Raw genomic sequence first — 23,633 nt, 5'->3', positions numbered from 1 at the left:
CAATAAGCGCAGGACCCACCAAGATAGAGGAGGAACTTTTGTCACAATCAACAGTGTAACACTGTTGCAAAAAAAGCAAACAGCATTCTGGGATGTATTAGCAGGAGTGTTGTAAGCAAGACACAGTAATTGTTCCACTCTGCTCCACACTGATTTGGCCTCAAATGGAATATTGTGTCCAGTTCTGGTGCCACATTGCAGGAAAGAGCTGGACAAATTAGAGAATGCACAGAGAAGAGCAGCAGAAATGATTAAAGGTCTAGAAAACATGACCTATGAGGGAAGATTGAGATAAATTGGGTTTGTTTAGTGTGGAGACAAGTGATAACGGTTTTCAAGTACAGAAAAATTTATTGCAAGGAGGAGGGAGAAAAATGGATCTCTTTAACCTCTGAGGATAGGATAAGAAGCAATGGGCTTAAATTGCAGCAGGGGCAATTTAGGTTGGACATTAGGAAAAAACTTCCTAACTCTCAGGGTGATTAAGCAGTGGAATAAATTGCCTAAGGAGGTTGTGGAATCCCTGACATTGTAGATTTTTAAGAACAGCTTAGACAAACACTGGTCAGGGCTGGTCTAGTCCTGCCTTGAGTACAGGAGACTGGACTAAAAGACCTCTTGATGTTCCTTCCAGTCCTATGATTCTATAATTTTCAGACATATGTGACAACACTATGTCTTGCATGCTGTTTTGGAGAAACAAGCTATGACAATGATGATGACACCAATGTTCCAGGATTTCCATTGTTGTTGGTTTCAAAATGCAGTTAAAGCTGTTTTTGACCTATGAAGCCCTAAATGGCATGGGACATACTTATTTGGGAGACTGCTTCTTTTGCTGTGTGATATTGACACAGCTGCAATCAGTGTTGCACTTGAATGGGCACTTTTTTGTATAAAAGGGGAGGACTTACTGGACCTGTCCTTGGACTTCCCCCCCTCCCCCTTGATTTGAAATATCTTATATCTTACATCTGGTGAGCTTCAGGTCACACTGCAAAACTTATGTTTTTCCCAGGTTTGGGGGAGGAAGGACAGGGTTGCATCAAGTGATGGGATTTGTGTGCTGAAGCCTCAGGCTTGAGGGCTGAGATTTTGTGTTCTTCATTTCTTTCCTAGCTTTGGGGAAATTATTTTTACTCTTCTTTGCATCAGTGTTTGAATTTGCAATATGTGGAAAGGGCACCTACAGCCCTGGATATAGGAGCTTTTATGTTTGATTTTTATATACAAACACATTTACATAAGCCCATATCTGTCCAGCTTAGCATTTATAGGATGTTGTTTACTACATATCAAGCTCCTTCAGGCATGGACCATGTCTTATGTCTGAATCAGAAAGCTGAGAGAATAATATCCTCAAATGTATCCATTATTTGTAACTATTCAGTATTTCTAATCATGTGGATATTTTAAACTCCTGGTTGGTCATGTGTAGTTATTTGTGAGTGTTTAATTCTTCAGTCTTCAAGCTATGTTATTTAGTTGTGATGATTAGTATTAGTTCTGATGAAGATATCAATCATATATTAGTTATATTGAGTAGCATCCAAAATGTGCTAGGTGCTTTGCAAATATAGAGGAAGAGAATCTCTGTCCTAAAGGTGGTGCAATGTATAAAGACAGACAAAGCCTGGGAGAGAGAGCTGAGACATACATGCAAAGTGAACAGAGTGAAGACAGGATCACATCATATGAATAGATAAATCACAGGACATTGTTTTCATTCTCTGATTACATGGGGTCACAAATATGCTTGACACAAATACTTTGACCTCTCTGCTGACAGTTCCAGCATTTCACATAGCCCCAAATATTTTGTGTGTGTTGCAATGGGAAACAGGATTTTAATGTAGAAACGTCTCATCCACAAGCACCTGTGCATATATGCCAGTCACTAGTATTTTAAATGTCATAATCTGATTGAGATACTTGGGGGGAGGCATCATCATAAGGGAACAATGTTCTTGTGGCTAAAGCGGAAAACTGAGAATCAAGAGGTCTTGGTTTTTAATTCTGGTGTGGTCTTCCTCTATGTCCTTTTGTAAGTTACTAATTCTTTCTGTACCTCATGTTCCCCATTCTGAAAAATGGGGATAATACTGTCTACCTCCCAGATATATTCTGGTGCTGAATTAATCAATATTTCTTAAAGTATGTTAAGATAGTTGGTTAGAAGATGTGTAGTATTTATTTGCAAGAAAACGACAAAAAGAAAAGTACATCAGCTCTTCTCAAATAATGTATGTCTTCATAAAGAATTTGAAGGGATGTTCTTCTTGCATCACTTGCTGAAAGCTACTGCATTGAAATTTTATCTTGGGAAAATAAATAATGCGGTAAATTCAAGTTGTTAAGTTTAAGACCAGCTTTCTGTTTAAAAATCTTGGCTTTTCTAAGTACTCTAAAATCCATACAGTCACAGTAACTCCTCACTTAACATTGTAGTTATGTTCCTGAAAAATGTGACTTTAAGCGAAACGATATTAAACGAATCCAATTTCCCCATAAGAATTAATGTAAATGAGGGGGTTAGGTTACAGGGAATTTTTTTTTTCACCAGACAAAAGACTATAATATATATGTGTGTGTATATACATACACACACACACACACACTCTATAAATTTTAAACAGACAATTTAATACTGGTACACAGTGATGCTGATTGTGAAGCTTGGTTGAGGTGGAGGATTCAGAGGGTGGGATATTTCCCAGGGAATGCCTTACTTCTAAATGATGAGCTAGCAATTGGCTGGGCCGGCTCCAGGCACCAGCAAACCAAGCACGTGTTTGGGGCGGCACAATTACAGGGGTGGTATTTTTGCTCTCGGAGGTTTTTTTTTTTTTTTTTTGCTTGGGGCAGCAAAAAACCATAGTCATATCTGGGCTGAGCCCTCAAGGGTTAACTCTCACATTCTACAAGGCAGCAGAAAAGAGAGAGGGCAGACAGGAACAGACACACATACCGTGTGTGTGTGTGTGTGTGTGTGTGTGTGTGTGTGTGTGTGTGTGTGTGTGAGAGAGAGAGAGAGAGATGCACATTTCCCCTTCAAGTATGAAGAGTGGGGTCAGAAGTACACTGCCTTGTTAATTAGATCAGCAAGCTGAGACCGGACTGCAGCTGCTGCTGCCTGGAAGCTCCCTCTGTCGTGCCCCCCCCCGCTCTATGGAAGATGGGGTAAGCGGGGTGCAAGGGGGGGGGGACACCCTGACATTAGCCCCCCTTTTCTTCCCCTCCCCCCACACAGCAAGCAGGAATCTCAGGGAGCAGCTCCAAGGCAGAGGGCAGGAGCAGCACATGGCAGTGGGAGGAGGGACAGCTGCAATTGCTAGCCTGCTGGCAGCTGCTGCACAGGGAACTTAGGTGAGCAAGGAACTGATAGGAAGAACTGATAGGGGGCTGCCGGTCCACCCTGGTTCCAACCACCCACCAGCTAGCTCCACCGGGCTGCTCTTCCTGCAAGCAGTGAACAAAGTAGGCAGCTGCCAAACGACTTAGAAGGGAGCACTGCACAACTTTAAACGAGCATGTTCCCTAATTGATCAGCAATGAAACAATGTTAACCGGTGATATAAAATTATTCTGCTTAACTGCCAGGGGACAAATTTGTCACGTATACATGGAAGATATACAGCACAGCTATAGCTATGTCTTAACTCAGGAAGTTCCTTCAAGAGGAAATGTAGCCAAACTCTAAACCTGGAGACAATGGAACTTTCTGTGCCTGCGTCCTGTAGATAAACTGCTTAGTTTGCAAAATAAGCAAGGAGGAGGGGGCAAGTAGATGAACAATAAGGGGTCATAAGAGGGGCAGATACATGTAGCTTCCTAATTATGTATGGTAATGATAGCAAATTTTGGCCAATCATAGAGCGATAAATTATCATAGTCAACTGCATATAATGCATTGGTGTAAGTGTTTTCTTTGTTCTTGCTGACTTATGAGCTCGAACCCAATTGCAATTGAAATAAACGGATCGCCCCTCCCGGGGCTCCTTGCTTGGCTAGCTGTGTCCATCTCTCCTTATTCCTCAGCTGGAATGGACAGAAATTTCTGTGACACCAGGATGACTTTAAGTGAGGAGTTACTGTACTCAGATTGCCTTGAAATTTTGTGTGCCTTAGAAAGGCTTGAGTTTAGTCAGTGATCCAGATTTGGGGACAGTTGAACAATTTGTTCCTGAGATATTGCCCCCACAGAAAAACAACTTTTCTTAAAGTTCACGTTTTGGCAACATTTTTTTTGCTCACAGATAGAGATCAAGCCAAGACTTATATCATCACATCCTGGTCTCAGATGCTTGAGATTACACCAACAGAGTGCATGGGGAAAATCAGATTACAATGTTATTAGTTAAGGACTTTAGTTCTCCTGTTTGGAGCAGCACTCTTCGAAATGCTTGGTGCAGGAGCTCTTATCAGCCCCACATTCCTCTCCTGTGTGTGTGCCAGGATCTATGGGGATGTGACTCCTAGGGTTACCATATTTCGAGCCTCCAAAAGGAGGACACTCCACCGGACCCCGGCCCCACCCCCAGCCCCGCCCACGCCCCAACTCCGCCCCTTCCTCAAAGTCCCCGCCCCAACTCCGCCCCCTCCCCTGCTTCCCGCGAACATTTGATTCGCGGGAAGCCTGAAGCAGGTAAGGGGGGATGTGGGGGGAGGAGGAGCGGCCCAGGCTGCCCCCCCCCGGCGTTTCCAGCCTGGGCCGGCACCCGGCCGAGCACCCCCTGGCCCCGCCGGCCCCCGGACCCCCGGCCGAGCATCCCCCGGCCTGCTCAGCACCCCCCAGCCCCGCCGGCCCCCCGGCCCGCTCAGCACCCCCCGGCCCGGCCCCCGATCCCCGGCCGAGCACCCCCTGGCCCCGCCAGCCCCCGGACCCCCGGCCAAGCATCCCCCGGCCTGCTCAGCACCCCCCAGCCCCGCCGGCCCCCCGGCCCGCTCAGCACCCCCCGGCCCCCGATCCCCGGCCGAGCACCCCCTGGCCCCGCCAGCCCCCGGACCCCCGGCCAAGCATCCCCCGGCCTGCTCAGCACCCCCCAGCCCCGCCGGCCCCCCGGCCCGCTCAGCACCCCCGGGCCCGGACCCCGGCTGAGCACCCCCTGGCCCCCCTAGCCCGCTCAGCACCCCCCAGCCCTGCCTCCGGACCCCACTTATCCTACCTGGGCTCCAGCTGAGCTGCTCCTCCCCTCTCAGAATGTAAGAGCCGAGCTGCTGGCTTCGGGCAGCCCTCCCCTGCCTCAGGACCCAGAGCTGGCTGGGCACGTCCCTTCCCCGGCTCCAACTGAGCTGCTCGGCTCCTCCCACTCAGACTTACAGAGCCGAGCTGCCCGAGCCAGCGTTACCGGCTTCGGGCAGCCCCCCCCCGCCTCCGGACCTTGCACCGTGGGAGCAGCTCAGCTGGAGCCGGGTAGGAGAAGTGCCTGGCTGGGGGCTCGGGGTCCGGAGGCAGGGGGGGGCTGCCCAAAGCCAGTAGCGCTGGCTCGGGCAGCTTGGCTCTGTAAATCTGAGAGAGGAGGAGTGGAGCAGAGCTGCAGCAGGAGAGGAAGTGCCGGCCATTTTCCCGGACATGTGTGGCTTTTCGGCAATTCCCCCCGGACGGGGGTTTGATTGGAATTACGTCCGGGAAAAAACGGACGTATGGTAACCCTAGTGACTCCCCCATTCCTGGCCCTGCTCATGTAATCTAGGTTCTAGGGGTGGGGTTACCTTTCTGGGGAGGTCTAAGCACATTTCCCTACCCCATGTTATCCGGGGTTTGGAAGATCCTTGACCCCTGGTGGTGTCTGAGCCCTGCTACTGACACAACTTACACAATTCTCTATTGAAATGATGCAGACTGGAACTTCAAGGTACATATGCACCTCTTTGCTTTGATAACCAGGACCAGATTTACAATGGCATCAGTGGCTCCATAGCGCCAGACCCAAGCTCAGAAGTGGCCCCATAACACTCACCTCCTCCCCTTTCGCAGTACTGCAGAAGTGGAGGCCCTGAGAGCGACCCTCAGAGCAGCACGGATCCAGCATGGGATCTGAGAACCCAAGGGGCCCTGGGAGCTGTAAGTCCTTGGCCAGCTCCCTGCCTATACAGCCGGCCCTGGAGCAGGGAAGGAACTACTTTTCCCAGCATTCCCTTGGCAGCTATCAACAGGAAAGGGAGTGGGGAAGCTGAGACCTCATGCACTGCAGCTTGCTGTGAATGGAGAACTGGCTGCTAGAAGGGGGTGGCACTGTGAATGGGGAACAGGTATGCCCAAGGAGTAGAAGGCTTTGGCTCAGATATCAAACTCAGAAGACTTCTCCAGACTGGACTAAGGATGCTGGTGTGACCTTGCCTGGCAGCCCCCAAAGAAGGAATTGGGTGGACTAAATGGACAGTGCACCTCTCTATGTGAAGCCTAGCAGGGGAGGTATGTGCATCCCACCAGAAGTTAAAATGATAAGTATGGGAGGGAAGGCTCTACTGGAGGACCTGGGCATCTTTAGATACAGTACCAGGCACGTAGGAGGATTTCCACGTCAGAGCCATGGAAACAGAAATTGGCTTTTCCTTTCCAGATTTATCTAACATTCAGAAAGGGGATCTAGCTAACCTGCCTTCCAGATTTGAACACTCTCAAAATTCAGGAGTGCTCAAGCTCAATATAGGCTGCTGGTACTTCATGTTTCCCAAATCAAATATGCTGATATACTGTAACTTGCTGTAGAAAAAGTAGGATAAAATTGAGCAAGAAATGCTGGCATCTCCCCAGTGCTATTTTCAACAGCCATTACCATTTTTTTTTTTAGTTTTGTTTGTTTAAAAGGAAGACAGTAATATTGCATTGGCAAATTCCCCTTAGAAACAAAGAGTGAAACAAAAGAATAATAAAGGCACCTCAACTTTTCCTCCTTTATGTAGGACAGTCTTATAATATGGATCCAGATATCCTCCAATCACACAAGCTGAAAATTGTTCCACTTTATTGCAGTTCTGTAACCATGCGAGAACCAGTCCTGTTTGTGTTCTGTGCACATCCAAAATTCCTACTGAATTCAGAAGTGCCTTGCTTTTGTGACCATACTACCTGATATTTTCAGCCCTTGTAAGCGAAGCAGGTTTACATTTAGTAATTGGGTGGGAAGCCGCTCAGAAAAAGTTAGGTGCTGTAGGAGATGTTGCTTATTCACTAGGTAATGTGACCTTCCTGTTACAATAGTAAACCAACAAAGAGTCCTGTGGCACCTTATAGACTAAGAAATGTATTGGAGCATAAGCTTTCGTGATGAAGTGGGTAGTCACCCATGAAAGCTTATGCTCCAATACATTTGTTAGTCTATAAGGTGCAACAGGACTCTTTGTTGCTTTTTACAGATCCAGACTAACATGATACTTGACACCATGCAATAGTAAACCAGTGCACCATAGAATGCACTTTGCTCCTAGAGTCTAGAATGGGGCCCTTTGATTCTATACACAGCCCACTAAAGATAATGAAAAGACTCCCATTCACCTCAACAGGCTTTGGACAGAACTGGTTATACACAGGGTAACTCCACTGTCTTCACAGGGTCTTGGTCCCACAGTGGAGGGGGGTCATGTCAGCTTGTTGCAGAACTGCTGCTCAGGGATGTGAACCTCCTGGCACCCCAGCCTCTAAAAACATTTAGGCTGCACTTTCTGCACAACTATGTGCTAGCTGAGGGGTGCATGTGATGGGCCTCTCAAGTACTTAAAGCCATGGCCTAGAGGAGGGAAGTGCTTAACTGCAGAGTCTGCAGCTGCCTTGGGCCAGCACTGAGGATTCAGACTCCCTAGAGCCGCTGTTGCAAGGTTCAAGCATGCTCAGCCTTGGAATTGCCACCCTTCCCCTGACTGCAGCTATCTAAGGCTGGACTCTGGCAATTGGCCCCATGGCTATAGCCAGAGTAGCTGCAGGTGCCTCTATGACTACTGGGGGCCATTAAGCTAGAGCAGATAAAGAAACTGGAATTAACCTCAAGGAACAGAGGTCACCAGTAGGAAAGGAATGTCAAGGGAAGCAAGGAAAGAGGAAGCAAGTCAGGCTTGCAGTGGAGAATAGCCCTATTTGTTTGGGGAACATGTCCAAAGTAGAAAGGAAATAAGCATGGGGAGAGGTGGTGGTGATCAAGTAGTAGACTATCATGTAGATGGGAGCAGAGGGAGAAAGGCTGGTGCCTTCAGATTCCTAAGGGCTACGTCCTCACTTTGGGGAAATGGTGTTTGCAAGTGGCTTGCTCAAATGGCAGGATGGGTGCTGAGGGAGGGATTTGTCAGAATTGATCAAGTATCTGCTGGCTTTGGAACTTTGAACTGAGAGTAGGACCACATACTGTGACTGCTGAAATAGGGTGGTACTGGAGACATGGCTATAGAAGGTCTGAATGAGGAAGGAGATAAATCTGTGGGGAGTTTCCCTGATCACTATGAAAATTTTACTTACTGTGGGCACTGGTAAACTCACATGGGTGTACAGCTCAATAAGAAAAACTGGGGGCCAAGGGATCTGTGTATGGCAATGCATATAGTCCTGTAGAGGTGTGTGATCAAAATGAAAAATGTCTCTGAGATTCAGTATCGGGTATACTATGGCACCAATGGCACTGCCACACCAGGCCCACACTCAGAGCCCACAATGACTACATAGGGGCCCACAAATATGTTTGGCGCCAGGGCCCACAAAAGATTAATCTGGCCCTGTAATAATAACTCACTTTGGGATCTTATATCACCCACATCTCTTATCACAATCACAGTTCTTTTACTCTCCTCAACTAATCCCTAGATCTTCTCATATCACAAGCACACTTGTGTTAACCTGCCTCACCTACTACTTTTACCATTCAGCCCAGTAACACCAAAAATACATACTGGTACATTTAATTCTTCTTTCCAATAAACCATAAGATTGTCCTCATGATTGTCCCAGTGCCTCTATACATATTCAGTCTGTCTGCAATTTACCCTTCCAGCCAAGTCACTTTATGCCATAACAAAACTACAGATGCTACCTGTGGAATATATTGCAATCTACATGTTCTTCTTGAACATCAATAAAGAATATCATATTGGGATAATCTATACATGTGAATACAATAAGGTAGTACATGAACAACATAGGGAAATGTGTAATTTAACATTTGGAATTTCTAATATAAACAAGTAAATCTTAATTATTTTGATTGATTTTGGAGTGTTGTTGTTGTTACAGTTGAAAGTTGCAGTCATCACTATTCTGGTTTTACGCAGGCAATAGATGTGAAGTAAATATAGATGAATGTATATCAGCACCCTGTCTCAATGATGGAAGTTGCATTGATGATATAAACGTCTATAAATGTCACTGTAAGAAAGGCTTTATCGGAATAAACTGTGAGACAGATGTTGATGAATGCTTGCCAGAGCCTTGTCTTCATGGAAGGTGCCTATTTTTATTTTACTGTTATTCTCTCTAAGAAAATGTACTTAACTTGCAATATTTAAGATTTACTGACAAAGGAACATTGATAAAGATAGTTTTAATTATGTTCTTCCCATAAAGTAAGAGTACAAGAAAGTTAAGGATGACAGATGTTGCCTGTTTAAGATAATGTAATATACTGGTATATTATCTCAGTTCTTCTTTTCATTTGTGTTCATTAGCATAAGCGATTTTCAATAAATGTGGATTAATTAGACTTTAAAACACTTAAAAGCAACTCTTCAGTTATAACATACCAACAGGTCAAAATGAAAAGTCTTTCTTTTATTAGCAGCATGTCTGCCCTTTAAAAATCCCTTCAGCCTGCATAATATACCTCATCCAAAGTCCATTAAGGTTAATAGAAAAAATCCTATTGATTCAGTAGCAGTTAGATCAGATCCCCACGTGATTAGTAAATATGTAGCTACAATAGAATGTTATGGCTGGTGCTGGAGTTAGAACTATGAATGATGATCTTTACAATTGTATTTTGTGTTTCAGATGTATAGACTTTGTAGCTGGGTATCAATGCTCCTGTGACACAGGATGGACTGGCTCAAAATGTGAGATCAATATTAATGTAAGTCTTTAATTTTAATTATGCGGGGAGAGGGCAACATGCTATTTGAAACTCCATTTGACTTCAGTAACTTTTAAATATTTCTGTTTATTGAAAACACAAAATAGAAATTTAATGGTTTTAATCCATTTTTGAAAAGTTTATTATTTGTTACTAATATGAAACTGTATTAGAAATAGTATTGAGAAAATGCATTAAGGTTTTTGAAGTGGAGTGTTTATGATAAATATGAAAGGCCAAAGAAGAATGAAATCTAAATTTCCTGAAAATCAATTATGCATCCGTTTGGCTTAGCTATTGCTGATTAAATCTCTAAGATAGCTGACACAGTTTACTGAAACATAGCTACGTTTTGAATTGTAAACAGTGGAATGCAATAGGTTTGTGTTGCGTATGACTCCTATGGACAAGTATATCCTAAATTCCTTATGCTAAAGATAGTCAAAATCCAGACATTTAAAATGGCAGTTCCCAAGAAGTTTTATAAATCTATGGTATAAAACTTGGGTTATACATTTTATATCCTATTGCTCCTTCCCTGACAAACTTGCATGGCTTCTTTGTATACTAGAATCAAGGTGGGCGAGGTAATATCTTTCACTGGACCAACTTCTGTTGGTGACGAAGACAAGCTTTAAAGTTTACACAGAGTTCTTCAGGTCTGTAAAACGTACGCAGTGTGTCACAGCTAAATACAAAGCAGAACAGATTGTTTAGCATAAGTATTTAACACATTTTTCAAGGGACCATTCAAGATAAAGTGGCCAGTTAATACCCTTCTAGTCATACATGGAAAAGGAAGGGGGTGGGAAGGAAATTGGGGATGTGGAGCAGCATTTACTGGATTACTTATTGTTGTAATAAACCATAAATCCAGTGTCTCTATTCAGTCCATGTTTTTTAGTGTCTAGCAATGTTCTGAATTTAAGTTCTGAGGCTCATCTTTGAAAGTGTTGTACAGATTTCCTTTGAGAACGAGGACTGAGAGATCAGATATAGAGTGATTGTTCTTTGAAAAGTGTTCACCCACAGGCGATGTGGTGTTTTTGTCTTTTATCATTTTTCTGTGTGAGTTCATTCAAAAGCATAGTGATTATCTGGTTTCACCCACATAGTTGTGACTGGGGCATTCAGTGCACTGGGTGAGGTATACCACATGTGTATTTGTAGGAACCCTGGGTCTCAAAAGATGTGTTGTGGAGTGTACTGATCATTGTGGCAGTGAAGATATGTCTGCAGGTTTTGCATCTATTGTTCTGTCAGGGTCTGATGCCACTTCAAGTTGGTTTGTCCTGGTCTGTGGGAAACTTGTTTCTGATGATGAGCTTGGAGAGGCTGAGGGGTTGTTTGAAGGCTAAAAGACGGGGTTCAGGAAAGATTTAGTTCAGGATGTGGTCCCCATCAATTATGGGTTATAATCGTTTAATGATCCACAGTATGGGTTCTAGTGTGGGGTGGAAGGTGACAATTAGGGTGTGTGGTCGGAAGAGTGTTTATTGCCATATTGAAAAAGGTTCTCTTGTGGTATATGGGTGGTCCATTCCATGATGCTATCACCTTTCTGGGGGAGTGTCTTAGTTTGGTGAAGTAGGTTTTAAGTGTGTTAAGGTTTATACCCCAGAGTTTCTCCTCAGAGCATTCTGTGTTATCTAAGTAGGACTGTAGATAACTTATTTCTTCATGTGTTTGGGGTCGTTACTGGATATATAAAGGTAGATGTGATGATCTGCAGATTTCTTATATATAGTTGTCTGTATGACTCCATTGTTGAAACTCATTGCGTTATCCAGGGAGAGGATGCTAGTGTGGGAATGTTCTAGAGAGAGTTTACTGGATTGATGGTGGTTGTTGAAGTTGTGTTGAAAATCTATGAGGGACTTTAGGTCATCTGACCAGAGGATGAAAATATGATTTATGCATCTCAGGTATATCATTGGTTTTGTGATGATTGGGATCAACACAGCAACTATAACACTTCAATCTATCTGCAGTAGCGTAGCTGGGGGGGGCGGGACGGGGCAGTGGCCGCTCCCCCACTGAGCACAAGTGGTGCCTTGTCAATTTCTTGGCACCTTTGTACTCACCCGGGGAAGCGATTTAAAAAAAAAAAAAGTGCCACCCACTGCAGCGCTTTTATTTTACTCACCCGGCGGCGCTCCGGGTCTTCGGCGGCACTTCGGCGGCGGGACCTTCAGAGCCGCCGAAGACCTGGAGCGCCGCCGGGTGAGTAAAAGCAATGCAACGGGTGGTGCCGTTTTTTTTTTATTGCTCCCCCTGTTCCCTCCACCTGGCTATCTATCTATCTATTTATCTATCATATTGTGTATCTTGCAAAGTTAGTACATCTTCTCTCTATCTGCTCAATGTACAGCTACAATAACATCTAAAATATAGAGACACATGCTTTCATCCAGGAAGAGAGCAACCAACCATAAAATGCTTATTTCTGTATAGGCACAGTAATTCTTCTTTGACTCATCATCATCGGCGATCCCTCAAGGTTGAGGATGATCTCTTTCACAAGTTTTATTTTTCATGGATCCTTGGTGACTACACAGACCGATCCTTGAGCCAGAGGCTCATTGGCAGAAGTTGCAGGTGGTCTTGGAAGACAGGATTGGGCCACGATTACTGTCCTTTCTTTTCTGGCAGTTTTCTGCAACCAAGCAAGGTGATTTTCCTCAAAAGCAGACATTCCCTTTCTGACAAATCTTTGCCAGTTATCCCTATCCTGAGCTGCTGTCTCCCAGAGTGTTGTGTCAATGCCATATCTATTGATGTTTATCCTGAGGGTGTCTTTAAAATGTTTCTCTTGGCCTCCCCATTTCCTTTCTCCTTTGGTGAGTTGGGGCATACAGCAGTTGTTTTCGTAAGCATATTCAGGCATACACACACGGTACCCGCTCCATCTCAGTTGGTGCTGGATAATCAGGGCCTCAGCACTGAAGATGTTGGCCTTTGTGAGGACACTGACATTAGTGCAATGATCCTCTCACTTTATGTTGAGGATTTTCTGAAGATGGTGCTTGCATTCCAGATTTTTCAGGTGTTTTCTGTAGGTCACTCAAGTCTCACAGGAGTGTTAAGGAGAGTTAGGATTACCACTACTTTATAAACTAAAAGTCTAGTATGTGCTCTGATGTTGTGGTTGTTGAACACCTGGAGAGACAGTCTGCCAAAGACAAGGCTCGTGCAGCGGATTCTGTGCTGAATTTCGACATCTATGTCTGCCCTCTGTGAGAGATGGCTGCCAAGATAGGCAAAGTATTTTACATTTTCCAGTTCTTCCTTGTCAATGTAGATCTTCCTTGCTGGGTCGGATGATTGAACAGGGACTGGCTGGGGGAGAACTTTTGTTTTGATGATGTTCAGGGTTAGCCCTAGGCTTTTGTAAGCATCAGAGAAGCAATTAAGGGCTGTTTGTAGAGCCTCCTTTCAGTGTGAAATTACATGACAATCATCTGTGTACTGGAGTTCAGTTATTGCTGCCAATATTTCTTTATTTCTGGCCTGGAGACGAGAAAGGTTGAAAAGGTTGCCATCAGTCCGATACTGGATGCCAATGCCCTGTGGTAGATGGTCTTGGGTTAATGTTTTCATAGCTGCTAAGAAAATGGAGAAAAGGATGGGTGCCAGTACACAGCCTTGCTTTACGCCAGTGTGGATGACAAAGGGCTCAGAGGTAGAGCCACTGCCCAGGATGGAAGCAGTCATCTGGTTGTGGAGGAGTCTTACAGTGGTAATAACTTTGCTTGGGCAGCCAAACTTTGACATGATTTTCCATACAGCCTCACGGTTGACAGAGTCAAAGGCATTGGTCAGATGGATAAAGGCCATATACAGCTCCTGGTGTTGTTCCTGACCTTGTTCCTGAATCTGCCTGGCCACAACAATCATGTCGATGGTGCCTTGTGATGATCTGAAGGCACACTGGGATTCTGGAAGTACTTTCTCTGCAAGATGGAGCAGGTGATTCAGTCAGATTCTAGTAAGAAACTTCCCAGCAATGGAGAGTAGGGCAATGCCTCGATAGTTGCCACAGTCAGCCCCGTCTCCCTTTTTGAAAACGGTGATTATGTTAGCATTACATAAGACAGCAGGGATTTCTTTGGTGCACCAGATTTTGAGGAGCAACAAATGAAGCTTGTTAGTCAATTTTTCTCCCCCAACTTTCAGTACTTCAGCTGATATGCCATCCGGACCTAGAGCTTTATTGTTCTTCATTTTTTTAATTGTTTGCAGACCTCCTCGGGTGTTGGTGTGTTGCTAAGAGTTTCCCAGATTGGATGATGAGGGATGGAGTCGATGGTGTCGTCAGTCACAGCAGAGTCTCGATTTAGAAGCTTTTGGTAGTGTTCCTTCAAATGTTTTTTGATGGCTTCGTTATCTTTAAGAAGGGTACTACCATCTTCGGATCTCAGAAGTGTGAGGCCACATGATCACTATGTCCTGATGGTCCATACCGGGTCTTTGTCTCACAAAAAAGCTCCGCATATCATGTCTGTCAGCAAATGTTTGGATTTATTTTGCTTTTTCCTCCCACAATTTGTTCTTGATTTCTCAGATCCTCCTTTGAACTTCAGTCTTGAGCTGATGGAAAGAGCTCTGCTTTTGATTGGATAGTGATTAGTTTTGCTAGTCACAGAAAGCTTTTTTCTTCTGGTCCAAAAGGGCTGTAATCTCAATGTTGTTGTTGTCAAACCAGTCCTGATGGTGGCAGGTAGCAAAGCCAATGGATTCCTCGTAAGCCTCATGGATGGTCTGTTTTAGGGCTTCCCAGTCTTCTTTTTCACTGAGGAGTGGTTGAAAATTCTCTTGGTGCACTGAGGATTGAAGTCTTTGGATGTTGTATTGCCATCTGTGTGCTTTAGTTTGCTTTCTGTGTTTCAGTGCAATCCTGATGGACATGACTGATCTCACCAGGCAGTGGTCAGTCCAGCAATCATTGGCTTCTCTCATGACACAGGAGATTTGGACATCTCTTAGATCCTGTGTTCGTACAATGACATAGTCTAGTAGGTGCCACTGTTTTGAGTGAGGGTGTTGCCAATAATTTGTACTGTACTTGTTGCTTTCTCTGAAGATTGTGTTTGTGATCACAAGATTGTGCTCTGCACATTTGCTGAGTATAAGGATGCCATTGGAATTGGTCTTGCCCACTCCTTCCTTCCCAGTGGTCCTACTCAATACCTTAGAATCTCGGCCAACTGTTGAGTTAAAGTCCCATAAGAAGATTATCTTATCTGTTTTTGGAATGGATGACAAAATTTTATCGAGGTAAGTGTACAAGGATTTTTTCTGTTCTTCAGCGTCGAGTGTTGGTGCATATGCACTGATGATACTGGCAGATGACTTATTGACCAATTGGATGTGGAGGGTAATAAGGCGCTTGTTGATGCTGATGGGGAGCTCAGTCATGTGGTTGATTAGAAGGTTCTTGATTGCAAAGCTAACACCATGTATTCAGCTGTCCCTTGCTGGTTTTACTTTCCAGAAGAAAGTGTAACCGCCGCCCTCTTCACTCAAGCGGCCTCACTTGTTTCACTGAGAGCAAAGATGTCAATGTTGTACCTCGAGAGTTCTCGGGCAACAATTGCTGTTCTGCGTTTGGGTCTTTCATTTTTTGAAATATCTAGTAGGGTATGGACATTCCAAGTTATTATCCTGCATCATATTGGGTCAGATCCTAGCTCCTTGCTCTTTTGGGCCAATGGGATAAAGGGATGAAGAAGTAATCTAAGAAGGCAGTTGAAGTTTCCCCTAAAATGTAGGGGCATAAAATATCATAGTTGTCTCTACACCACCTGCAACTTCCCATGGGTTTGGGGCTTTCCCAGATAATTCTGGGACATGGCTGATGGTAGAAGGGAGTGTTGTGGTATCACTCTGTGTCTCAGTGATCTCTGATTGATGAAGCAGCCTCTAGAAGATGAATATAGGTGGCATAATTTAGAACATCTCTTAGGCAGTCGTCCCTGAGTTTAGGGGAGCAGAAAAATGGCTTTTCTCCACCCCATTCCAGGCCTTGTATTAAGCATAGTTTTGTTGGATCCTAGGATTTGGTCTATTGATTACAACTAGTGTCATGAGAAAGTATGGGAAATCTGCCTCATTCCAGGCTATTTGACTCCTAATATTGTGTTCCTGCTTAGTGATGTCTGAGTCTCAAAACAGTTGAAGGTTTAGTTCAAATCAGATAAGCATCCTAAATTTTGGAATTTATTTAAAGTTTTTTTTTTTTTACTTGTGTATACACATAGGAAATAGTCATACATTTTGATGTACAGCCAAAAGTCTTATTTATTACATTACACAAAAGATGTCATGCATTTTCAATATCAAGTTGTGCAGCATACAATTGGACTCACACAAGCTGTAAATCTAGGTGGAAAATTACCAGCCAACTTTCCTTAACAGCAAAAAGCTTTAGTGAGTAACCAATTATTTTGCAACTCAACTCAAAGTGTAGCTTTTGACATTATATTGCAAATCTATATGATTATCAGCTGTTTCCAATGCTAATACATAATACTCGTGAGTAATATTTTACTTCATCTGGTGTCAGTGATTTACACTTCCTTCTATTTTGAAGAATGAGAGATTAAATTACCTGTAGACAACTGTATGAAAATCATATTCAAAAGATAACCAAATTCCATACTGATGTGGATGAAATGCAGAGATTAGGAAGAGATCAGTATGGAATTTGGTTATCTTTTTAATATATATATTTAACAGAGAAGTCTGTCAAATATATGGTTTCATTTGTGCTATTAATGCTGTTTGCAAGCATTGTGTTTACTAGATGAGATTAGATTCTTTGTAAAGAATTAGGCCCTAAATCTGCAAATTGTTCCACACAGGAAGACCACTGTGCCTGCACAAAACCCTACTGAAATCAGTGGGGCTCCCTCCAGGCAGATATAGGAGTCTGCCTACATTGATTAACTTGTAAGACCAGGTCTATATGTCTGTCTTCCTCTAAATTAGTTGCAGTATTTTTATTTTTTTCCCTTTAAACAAAGCAAAAAATTTATGGAGGGATAACCAGCATCTCTACTCTGAAAAGTCAGTGACAGTGATTCATTCAGAAAATGGTTTAAATAAAGAAAATATAAACACATATATCTCAATATATCTTTTATTAGACTAGGAACACTGAGGAAAATATTCTAAAGAACAAAAAGGCTTTAAGAATGAAGATAAAACATTTAGGAGACAATAGATTCAATTAAGCTGATCCATGATAATAATTTTATTTATTCCTGGTATATCCCAGGAGATACTCTAGACCTGATAGTCTGGAATTATAAAATCCTAATGCTTGAAGTGCAGTTTGTAAAGAACTACTTGGCTTACCTAATGCTTGTATAAAAAGATTTAGGAACACACTATAAATGCACAAGTATAAGAAGACTGTAACTCTACAGATCCAATATGAAATCTAAATATTGTGTTTCTTCTAGTATACTAAATGTACAAGAATTTCAATATTGCACTTGCTTTTATTTAAATGAGAGTAAGAGACTAACCACACTGTTGAAAAATTTCCTATTTTTAAATTTGCTGAATTGAAACAGTGTTAATAAAGATAGAAAATTTCCTGGGATATTTCATGCTAAAACATTTCTTGCTATTTGGATGAGTGGAGAATTTTGTGACAAACGTATGTTACATTTTCAAATTTCAAGCTAGGCCTTTTGGCTGTGATTGTCATAGCAAGTCCAATGGTATTGGTTCTGTCTCTTGGTTTGTTCATGGCATATACACAGAGAAGTTAGATTAAAAAAAACCCCATAAAATACATAATACATTCTGGAAGGTGGCAGTGTAACCAGGGCCGGCTCTGGCTTTTTTGCCACCCCAAGCAAAGAAAAAAAAAATTTGGGACGGCCAGAACGCCAAAGCAGGGAAAAAAAAAAAAACGTGCGGGGCAGCTGGAGCCAGGGTGCAGGGGGACTCCCTGCGCTGCAGATGTGCCCCGGCTAGAGGGGGGAGGGAGAGGGAGTGGGGGGGAGAGAGAAGGGGGGCGGCCAGGTCTTCAGCGGGGCACTCGCCATGCGGCCCCGACCGCCGCGCCGCCTGCTGGGAGGGCTCCGTGCCGCTCTGGTCGGCTGGGAGGGGAGGACGAGGGCTGCCCTGCCGGGCTTGCTACAGACCTGGCACCGGCTGGGACAGACGGAGCGTGCAGCCCGCTCCCAGCAGGGCACTCCCCTCCTCCGTGCCCCGTCCCCTACAGGGCAGCCAGATCAGCAAACAAAAAAACAAAAAAAGTGGCCGTGCTGCCCTAGGATTGGGCGGAATGCCACCCCGTAGAGTCTGCCGCCCCAAGCATGAGCTTGCTCGGCTGGTGCCTGGAGCCGGCCCTGAGTGTAACAATACTTTATTTCTTAAAATCCAGACCCTTAACACAAGAACTGAAAACAGAGAAAGCAGGCTTCTGCCTAAAATAGAGAGGCACACCTCACCCCACCTAGAAATTTGTAAACTGGCTGTTTGTAAATGTGACTGTTGCTTGGCCCAGATCTCACAAACAGACCCCTAAAGGACTAGGAAACCCACCTGAGTATTTAAAATGACAGTTTACACTTTTAGTACAGGTTTCAGTACGCCACATGTCCCTTCTTAGCTGAGCCTACGTCATGTGGTCAGGAGAGTGGGCAAATAGCATTTTGAGTGGACTCATAGACTTTATGGTCAGAAGGGACCATTATGATCATCTAGTCTGACCTCCTGCACAACGCAGGCCACAGAATCTCACCCACCCACTCCTGTAACAAACCCCTAACCTATGCCTGAGTTATTGAAGTCCTCAAATCGTGGTTTAAAGACCTCAAGGTGCAGAGAATCCTCCAGCAAGTGACCCGTGCCCCATGCTGCAGAGGAAGGTGAAAAACCTCCAGGGCCCCTGCCAATCTGCCCTGGAGGAAAATTCCTTCCCGACCCCAAATATGGCGATCAGTTAAACCCTGAGCATGTGGGCAAGACTCACCAGCCAGCACCCAGGAAAGAATTCTCTGTAGTAACTCAGATCCCACCCCATCTAACATCCCATCACAGGCCATTGGGCATATTTCCCTGCTAATAATCAAAGATGAATTAATTGCCAAAATTAGGCTATCCCATCAGACCATCCCCTCCATAAACTTATCAAGCTTAGCCAGATATGTCTTTTGCCCCCACTACTCCCCTTGGAAGGCTGTTCCAGAACTTCACCCCTCTGATGGTTAGAAACCTTCATCTAATTTCAAGTCTAAACTTCCTAATGTCCAGTTTATATGCATTTGTTCTTGTGTCCACATTGGTATTAAACTTAAATAATTCCTTTCCCTCCCTGATATTTATCCCTCTGATATACTTATTAAGAGCAATCCCATATCTCCCCTCAGCCTTCTTTTTGTTAGGCTAAACAAGCCAAGCTCTTTGAGTCTCCTTTCATAAGACAGGTTTTCCATTCCTAGAATCATCCTAGTAGCCCTTCTCTGTACCTGTTCCAGTTTGAATTCATTCTTCTTAAACACGGGAGACCAGAACTGCACACAATATTCCAGATGAGGTCTCACCAGTGCCTTGTATAACGGTACTAACACCTCCTTATCTCTACTGGAAATATCTCGCCTCATGCATCCCAGACCGCATTAGCTTGTTTAACGGGCATATCACATTGGTGGGTCATCGTCATCCTGTGATCAACCAATACTCTGAGGTCCTTCTCCTCCTCTGTTACTTCCAACTGATGTGTATCCAATTAATAACCAAAATTCTTGTTATTAATCCCTAAATTCATGACCTTGCACTTTTCATTATTAAATTTCATCCTATTACTATTACTCCAGTTTACAAGGTCATCCAGATCTTCCTGTATGATATCCCGGTCCTTCTCTGTATTAGCAATACCTCCCAGTTTTGTGTCATCTGCAAACTTAATTAGCACATTCCCACTTTTTGTGCCAAGGTCAGTAATAAAAAGATTAAATATGATTGGTCCCAAAACCGATCCCTGAGGAACTCCACTAGTAACCTCCTTCCAGCCTGACAGTTCATCTTTCAGTACAACCCGTTGTAGTCTCCCTTTTAACCAGTTCCTTATCCACCTTTTAATTTTTATAATGATCCCCATCTTTTCCAATTTAGCTAATAATTCCCTATGTGGAACCGTATCAAATGCCTTATTGAAATTGAGGTAAATTAGAACCACTGCATTTCCTTTGTCTAAAAAATCTGTTACCTTCTCAAAGAAGGAGATCAGGTTGGTTTGGCACGATCTACCTTTTGTAAAACCATGTTGTATTTTGTCCCAATTACCATTGACCTCAATGTCCTCCTCTATCTTGGTGGGTCCTGCGCTTATTGGCGGATTTTCTTGCCTCAGAGATTCACCATGTGGGTTGGGGAACAGCCCAGAGACCTTCCCCTCTGGAAGAACCCACAGTCCAAGTCAATTGGGAGGTTTGGGGGGAACCCGGGCCTGCCCTCTACTCCGGGTTCCAGCCCAGGGTCCTGTGGACTGCAGCTGTCTATAGTGCCTCCTGTAACAGCTGCATGACAGCTACAACTCCCTGGGATACTTCCCCATGGCCTCCTCCAAACACCTTCCTTAGTCTCACCACAGGACCTTCCTCCTGGTGTCTGAACACACTTGTGCTCCTCAGTCCTCCAGCAGCACACCCTCTCACTCTCAGCTCCTTGCGCCTCTTGCTCCCAGCTCCTCACACTCTCACCAAAAATTGAAGTGAGCTCCTTTTAAAACCCAAAAAGAACAAAGAACAGGAGTACTTGTGGCACCTTAGAGACTAACAAATTTATTAGAGCATAAGCTTTCGTGGACTACAGCCCACTTCTTCGGATGCATCCGAAGAAGTGGGCTGTAGTCCACAAAAGCTTATGCTCTAATAAATTTGTTAGTCTCTAAGGTGCCACAAGTACTCCTGTTCTTTGTTCTTTTTGTGGATACAGACTAACACGGCTGCTACTCTGAAACCTTTTAAAACCCAGGTGCCCTGATTAGCCTGCCTTAATTGATTCTAGCAGCTTCTTCTTGATTGGCTCCAGGTGTCCTAATTAGCCTGCCTGCCTTAACTGGTTCTAGCAGGTTCCTGATTACTCTAGTGCAGCCCCTGCTCTGGTCACTTAGGGAACAGAAAACTAGTCATCCAGTGACCAGTATATTTGCCCTCTACCAGACTCCTGTACCCCATTGTTCTGGGTCTGTCACACTACTTTCTCCTTCAAATTTTTTTCCCAAGACCTTGCATATTAAAGATGTCAAACTAATAGGCCTATAGTTATTCGGATCACTTTTTTTTTCTTTCTTAAAAAATGGAATTATGTTAGCAATTCTCCAGTCGTATGGTACAACCCCTGAGTTTACTGATTCATTAGAAAATCTTGCTAATGGTCTTGCAATTTCATGTGCCAGTTCCTTTAATATTCTTGGATGAAGATTATCTGGGCCCCCCCGATTTAGTCCCATTAAGCCGTTTGAATTTGGCTTCTAGGTAGCTTTCCTTGCTAATCCCTGCCTTCTTCCACTCCTTGTAGGCTTTCTGCTTTTTCTTTTCCTTGGATGTGGTAATATCTACCTCCATATCCTCATTCCCATTTGTCATTTTACCATTATTTGTAATCTCCTCATTAGCCTCATTAAAGATTGAGGCAAAGTATTTGTTTAGATATTGGGCCATGCCTACATTATCCTTAACCTCCACTCCATCCTCAGTGTTTAGCAGTCACACTTCTTCTTTCTTTGTTTTCTTCTTATTTATATGGCTATAGAACTGGTTTTAATTCCCTTTGCAAGGTCCAACTCTACATGCCTTTTGGCCTTTCTCACTTTATCTCTACATGTTCCGACCTCAATAAGGTAGCTTTTCTTGCTAATCCCTCCCTTCCACTCCTTGTAGGCTTTCTGCTTTTTCTTAATCACCTCTCTGAGACGCTTGCTCAACTCCTGCCTATGAATTTTTTCCCCTTTCTTGGGATGCAGGCTTCTGATAGTTTTTGCAACTTTGACTTGAAGTAATTCCAGGCCTCCTCCACCTTTAGATCCACAAATTCTTCAGTCCAATCTACTTCCCTAACTAATTTCCTTAATTCTTTAAAGTTATCCCTTTTAAAATAAAAAACCCTAGTCCCAGATCTATTTTTGTTTATCCTTCCATCTAGTTTGAACTGAATTAGCTCATGATCACTTGAACCAAGGTTGTCCCCTACAACCATTTCTTCTATGAGGTCCTCACTACTCATCAAAACCAAATCTAAAATGGTATCCCCTCTTGTTGGTTCTTCAACTACTTGGTGAAGGAATCCATCAGCTATTGCATCCAGGAAAATCTGAGCTCTATTATTAGTAGTAGTACTTGTCCTCCAGTCTATATCTGGGAAGTTAAAGTCTCCCATGATCACACAATTCCCATTAGTGTTTACTTCATTAAAAAAGATTAAAGAGGTCTCTATCCATATCCAAGTAGGATCCCAGAGGTCTGTAGCACACCCCAAGCACTATCTCAGGGGAGGCTGTAGCAGCTTTCTTTCCCAATGTGATTTTTGCCCAGACAGACTGTCTTATCCATTCCATCACTTCTTATTTCTTTACAGTCTATCTCATCATTGATATACAATGCTACTCCACCACCTTTGCCTTTATTTCTGTCTTTCCTAAACAGCACATAGCCTTCAATACCTGTACTCCAGTCATGACTACTATTCCACCATGTTTGTGTTATCCCTGTAATATCTGGTTTCACTTCCTGCACCAGTAGCTCTAGTTCCTCCATTTTGTTACCTAGGACTCCTGAGGAGTCTTCCCATAGGAAGTGACCTATATTGTATGTGCTTTCTGAGCCACTCAGAAAATAACCTAGCCATGGCAACAAGAGATCTCTGCTGTAGGGCCACTTATTGCATTGCTTTCCCCATGTGCTGTGAAATATATGTATTTACATCCACCTATTTGTTGTTTTAAATTAGATGGTAAGGTCTCTGGGACAGGGAGTGCATCTCACTGTTTGACCACACTTAGAACAATGAGGTCTCATTCCTGATTGGGTCTTTGGGTCTACCATAATACAAATAAATGTGCAGCTCTATGTGTGATGTTCCTCACAGAGGAGAGAGTCACTGATTTCCTTCACACACACACACCCTGCTCCAAGCATTTGAATGTGGGGAAGCTGGATGTTAGATGGTATCTGAGAGTTCTGCAGTGTGGGCACTAGGTTATTTAACAGATGCTGGTGTTTCTGGGGTTGATGGGTGGGCACTAGGGGGGGTTAGGCAGTGGATAGGCACTTTAAGGGGCCTGTCTGAGAGCTAGGATGTCTGGGGTGAGTGGATGGGGACTTGGTGATGCTGTTTGGGAGACTGTTTGTTTATAGAGGTTTGCTTGGTGAGAGTAGCTATAGACTATCACCTACTGGAACTGGTGGCTGTTTTTGTTTGCTGCTGCTGTTTCCACCTGGTCTTCCCATCTGCTCCTTTCCTGTTCAGACTTAGTAGGAGAACAGCGAGAGTGGAGACAGGTAAGCCTGCAGAGCAGGTGACACAGCGACTGTAGGGTCCACATGGAGTCATGACAAGTTATCC

At 43.8% G+C, this 23,633-nt stretch overlaps 1 protein-coding gene across 1 annotated transcript in view; it reads left to right on the top strand.

Annotated features, from left to right (window-relative positions):
* The window catches only part of LOC135982590 (protein eyes shut homolog), a 497,350-nt gene that overhangs the window by 286,308 nt on the left and 187,409 nt on the right, over positions 1–23,633 (top strand). The window contains exons 15-16 of the mRNA XM_065589961.1: positions 9,256–9,427; positions 9,971–10,049. Coding sequence (XP_065446033.1) covers positions 9,256–9,427; positions 9,971–10,049 — 251 coding nt within the window. The remainder of the gene's footprint in view (positions 1–9,255; positions 9,428–9,970; positions 10,050–23,633) is intronic.

The sequence above is a fragment of the Chrysemys picta genome, chromosome 3, assembly GCF_011386835.1.
Source record: "Chrysemys picta bellii isolate R12L10 chromosome 3, ASM1138683v2, whole genome shotgun sequence".
Lineage (NCBI taxonomy): Eukaryota > Metazoa > Chordata > Testudines > Emydidae > Chrysemys > Chrysemys picta.
Note: the sequence above shows the minus strand (reverse complement) of the source record. Positions and strands in the feature narration are given on the sequence as shown.